The sequence below is a fragment of the Ascaphus truei genome, chromosome 5 (assembly GCF_040206685.1).
Source record: "Ascaphus truei isolate aAscTru1 chromosome 5, aAscTru1.hap1, whole genome shotgun sequence".
In the NCBI taxonomy this organism is placed as follows: Eukaryota; Metazoa; Chordata; class Amphibia; order Anura; family Ascaphidae; genus Ascaphus; species Ascaphus truei.
This window is the reverse complement of record NC_134487.1, coordinates 238,107,522-238,112,640: the sequence shown is the minus strand read 5'-3', so window position 1 is coordinate 238,112,640 and position 5,119 is coordinate 238,107,522. Positions and strand designations below refer to the sequence as shown.

Below are 5,119 nucleotides of genomic sequence, written 5' to 3'. Positions count from 1 at the left end.
AGACAGCAGAAAATTATTCATGGACATGGATCTGCTAGATCTGCTGAATAACATTTTTGTGGAAGGTAAGAGGGGGGAAGGGGGATAACATCCCTTTATATGAATCTGTCTATTTAAGTCGCCAACACATTACACAGCACAGTGAATAGGTGATAAAGCACTAACATAGATATGGGTGATTGATCAGAATAAAACATAGCAGATTATGACAATGAGAAGCACTTCGTAAAGCCGGTCCCCCCTAGAGCCTAAATCATATTTAACCACTTCAGTGCGGCAAGGGCTTGCGATTTACCGCTTTATAATACACACATACAGTGAGTACAATGAATGATTGTCGATTACTGCAAAAATTAACATTTCACTACTTTGTTGTTCTAGAATGTGTTGCAGCCTCATCTCCAAAGGGGTTAATCTTGTGCTCACTTAAAGCTGCAGTTCAGTCTTTTTTTTTTTTTTCTTTACTTCAATAGTTTCATGTGGGCAATCTCTAATTACCTAAAGAATTATATAGCTGCAGGTCAATTCATTCTCCATGTATTGATAGGCGAAATTTGGTGACATCATTAGAGCTGGCATATGTTTTTCTTCTGCTTGTGTCAGTCAGTGGAAGCTCATGAATATTCATGAGCACTCCTGCACTGACATGTGCTAGAGGGAGGGCAGGGCTGACAAAGGGGTGTGCCAGGTCTTGTGACAGGACATGAAGGGGCAGTGCCTTAGCAAATGGTTGTTAAAATAGAATACAAGAAAATTGGTCTTTCAAAGTTGTTGTTTTTTAAAACAGAAAATGCTAAAAGTATTTTTTCTTACTACAGAACTGATTTATTAAAAAAAAACACACATGCAGGATATTGACTGAACTGCAGCTTTAAGATTAAATAAATGATTTGGTAATGACAAACATAGTTATCCAGAAAGCATTCATACACTTGGCGTGTTCACTAAACCTTTCTAATAAATGCTTTAACTGGGAGCTCAATTATAGTAGTTCACAATATACAGTATGTAGGTCTCTTGCTATCCGGGAATCAGTATTATTTAATATTTGTATACCGTAATCTTATCAATAATAAAACCACATCAGAGCAGATCTCTAGATGTGTTTCTCTAGAATGTAACCCACTGCACCATTACAATTATAAAATAATTTTTTTATTTATTTTGGCTTTAGATGAAATTCCCTTCGAAACATTTGAATTTGAGCATTCGTCTAACACAACATACCGTTATTCCACATCAAAAGTTTTCAACATTAAAGACACTTCAAACAAGTGCTTTGCCTTGCAAGAATTTCCTGGGAATGCCCGGCTGGTGGCCTTGCAGTTACAAGGCATGAATATCCAACGAGAAGGTAAGTTACTGTTCCATTATTGTGGCATTTATGTGCAAATCTTGTAGATATTGTATGGTAGCGGTGTCACGGGAGACCAGGTTATTTACACCTTTTTACCGGGATCATTCATTGAGAAAAACAAGGTATAGAAATAAATTGTAATTTATTTGGCATAAATTCGCTTACACACAGTGAAACACAAAATACAGACGAAAAGACACACTTACTTTGGGGCTGGGGTTGAAAACTAGACTTTCCTAGGTGCAGGGATCTCTATGGGAGAGTTTTACCCTGACAGGGACTTAGCCCTGAATCTCCTGGAACCCAAATCGGCATAAAAGTCCATACGCTACTGCTACGTTCTCTTCTGAGAACTTGGTCCCTCCTGACCACGAGTCAGCCCAAATTTCCTGGAACTCAAATTGGCATAAAATCCCAGCCGCATCTGCTATGTTCGATTTTGAGAACTTGGGCGCAAAATGCTGGACTTAGCCTCTAGCGGGCAGGCTTTAAAGGTTTGAAATCGAAGCCGGTTGCTTTGCTATTACAAACAAAGCATCTATGAAAAGCCCGCCCACGCTCTTTCAGCTCAGACTCAAGGGGAGCACATAATCTGATTTGTTCACGGCTTCTTATAATATTCTCTGCTTCATTCATAAAATAGAAGCAAAGCGGACAGCCAATCAGCACGTGGGAACTTTCTTAAGCAGCCAATCAGAGCCAAGCCAGGTAGAATTGCCAAGCAAGGATACTCATTATCCATGCTCTTGAATATGTGTATATATATCTTACTTAGACATAATTAAAGAATGTTGGATAATTAGGGAAAGGGAGGGAGGAGAGGGGGCGGAAAGATAGCACTTGTGACAGTCTATAGTGTACTGAGAGGTGCCTGGAGCTAAAAATAGATAAAAGACACAAACGTGCTGAAGCAAGAACAGAGCCCCTAAGAAACTAGCACTCACTCAAAATTAAATATATGACATATTTAAAATAGAACCTTTATTGGGTATTGTAGTAAAATATAAGGGACAAACGAAAACATACAAATGACACTATTAATAATAGAGGATGAGTATGTGCCACAAATATCTAGCGAGCTATAATTGCTGGATTGTATTAACCCTTGATAAACAGGATTAGGAAGTATACAATGCGATTGGAAGATTAAATTATTGGCCAATAATCCCTCTTATCCCATTGTATAACTCCTGCACGGCTGGTCCAGGGCAGTACAGCTCTCTCTGGCAAATCTTAACCCTGTTCAACAGGAGTTAATGCAACCTATCAAGTATTATCAGCAGTCCACACCGTGCATGAGTAGGTCTCTCAGTATACAGCTATATGTTAACACTCTGTATCCAAAAGCCTACCACAACCGGCACTCTATGGGATATATGGAGGCCAATAATTTAACCTTCCAATCCCATTGTACAGTATACTTCCTGCATAACCGGTTAAGGGCAATTGAGTACTGTCTGGCTAATCCTAATCCTGTTTATCAGGGGTTAATACAATCCAACAATTATAGCTAGCTAGATATTTGTGGCACATACACATCCTCTATTATTAATAGTGTCGTTCTATGTTTACTATCATTTGTATGTTTTTGTTTGTCCCTTATATTTTACAACAATACCCAATAAATGTCCTATTTTAAATATGTCATATTTCATTTTGAGTGAGTGCTACAGTAGTTTGTGTCCTTTATAATTAAAGAATGACAAGATCGTACAAAGGAATAAGAGAAACTAAAATTGCAATCATGTGAGCTTTAATACCCTCACCTAAACGCTGGGCTAATTAAACAAACATTTTTACTTTGATGAGCCAATCAGACTATGCATCAAATGTCTCCTGGCTCCAAAACTAGATTTTTTTCCGGCCAAAGAAATGCAAAATATGGCTTTCAATTTAATTTACTTTTTAATAAATCTCATGCTATTTGTTGATACAGTTTTGCAATCAGAAGACATTGATAACTAACTCGCCAATCCATTGAAAAAATGTTATGACATTTGAGGTAAAATGCCTCTTTGGTTGCTCTTAATAACCATATTCACAACACAATAAATCATATTTACTTGCACAGGATGAGTGTTACTGTCACAGTGATTTGCTAACATTCCTGCTTTTCTTTGCAGTGAAGTTAAACATGGCTTTTTACTCAACAAAACCTTTTTATGGTGGCAGAAGACGCCCCGTTGCTCTGGGGATCATGGGAAAGAATGTCTACCTATCTTGTGTCTCCGCAGAAGGTGCTCCTGAGCTGCGATTGGAGGTCAGTATCAATGAGTGACCTTTACACGTACTGGAAACATTGCCTTCCCACTTCAAGGGCTCTATGTGTTAATCTAGTTTAGCTTCTATAAAGGCCATGTTTTAAAGTAGCAGAACATGTTGGTCTCCCATGTGAGAACTAACATGCTGCAGGCAATAGCCACATACCTACAACCCTTCACCCGTTTATATGTTCTTTGATAAAATAGTGCTGCTACTGTACATTTCCCATGTTATTATTTCATGTGCGCCCTTTAACTTCTCCCACTTCCTATAACCACTCCTTCAGCTCCACGTGATCAATCACTAATTGGAAGCTGACACAAGGAGATTATATTAGTTTTCTAAGCTGATGCTAAAAGACGGGTGTTCAAAGTGCTTCTCTTAACATCAATCTTGCAGCAAAGTCGTACCACCCAAAGAGTAGAGCAACTTGCATATATCTAAGCAAAAGAACCAGTCATAATACACAAATTGAAACATGCTATAGGGGCTAAAGGTTAAATGTTCAGATGCCTCAGGCCTACAAGGTACTGTATTCTTCCTTGGACTCTCTTTAAACTCTTCTTGTGTTTCCTTTTCTCAGTCGGTCAGCAACATCCAAAGCATCAAGAATGACGACTTGCTGCGCTTCATTTTCCTGAAGTCTGAAAATGGCCCAAACGGCACCTCCACCTCCAGCTTTGAATCTGCCATGTTCTCTGACTGGTACATCAGCACCTCTCAGAGCGAGAACGAGCTGGTTCAGATGGTGCATCAACACGAGCAAAGATATATCACCGAATTCTCTCTCCTCCAAGACATGTAACGTCTTCTCCACAATCCAACTATATCTGCGTGTATGTACCAAGTATAGTGCAGAGCTAAACGTGCTGTTAGATTTCTGAGGTCTGTTGTGTTTTATAAGGTATCAAATCTGATAGTTCTTTAAAACCACTGTTTAGATATTATATAGCAGCATGTTTTTCTTAGTATGACTTTCATAAAGTTTCACAGAATATACAGGTAACACCATCAAGTGTTTTTCCTATTACATCTTTTCATATTTATATTTTGAAGAACAATTTTATTTATCTTGTTTGATATCTTATTGAAATAATATTGTTAAATAAGTTATTATTTTATTATTTAATTGCTTAATAAATTTATATTTCTGAATATTTCATACTTCTTTTCCATGTAAATGGATAGTTTACTGGGGAGGAAAGAAGTAGCACAGAAAAATACATCAGAAAAAAGAGATCCCTATAGTGGAGCAAAATAGACTGACAGTAGAAATAATGAGTGATTGGCACTCTACAAACTATAATATAATTTTTTATATATTTTTTTAATTTAAAGTAATGTGAACGAAGTGCAGGACAAATAAGACAATAAAATACGAGTGCATCAGTCCTTTAATATAGTGCCAGGTACCTACACAGACATTGCACCATATAAATGTACTGTATATAAATATTGGGATGTTACCGTGTGGAATGCATGTATATGTATATTAGTACA

The 5,119-nt window shown here is 37.5% G+C and overlaps 1 protein-coding gene across 1 annotated transcript in view; it reads left to right on the top strand.

The window, feature by feature from the left end:
* Nucleotides 1-4,669, top strand: part of LOC142495809 (interleukin-1 beta-like) — a 5,705-nt gene extending 1,036 nt beyond the window's left edge. Inside the window, exons 4-7 of the mRNA XM_075601792.1 lie at nt 1-65; nt 1,175-1,354; nt 3,481-3,617; nt 4,203-4,669. The exon at nt 1-65 is cut by the window's left edge and continues 158 nt beyond it. Coding sequence (XP_075457907.1) covers nt 1-65; nt 1,175-1,354; nt 3,481-3,617; nt 4,203-4,424 — 604 coding nt within the window. The 3' untranslated portion in view covers nt 4,425-4,669. The remainder of the gene's footprint in view (nt 66-1,174; nt 1,355-3,480; nt 3,618-4,202) is intronic.
* The last annotated feature ends 450 nt before the right edge of the window (nt 4,670-5,119 follow it).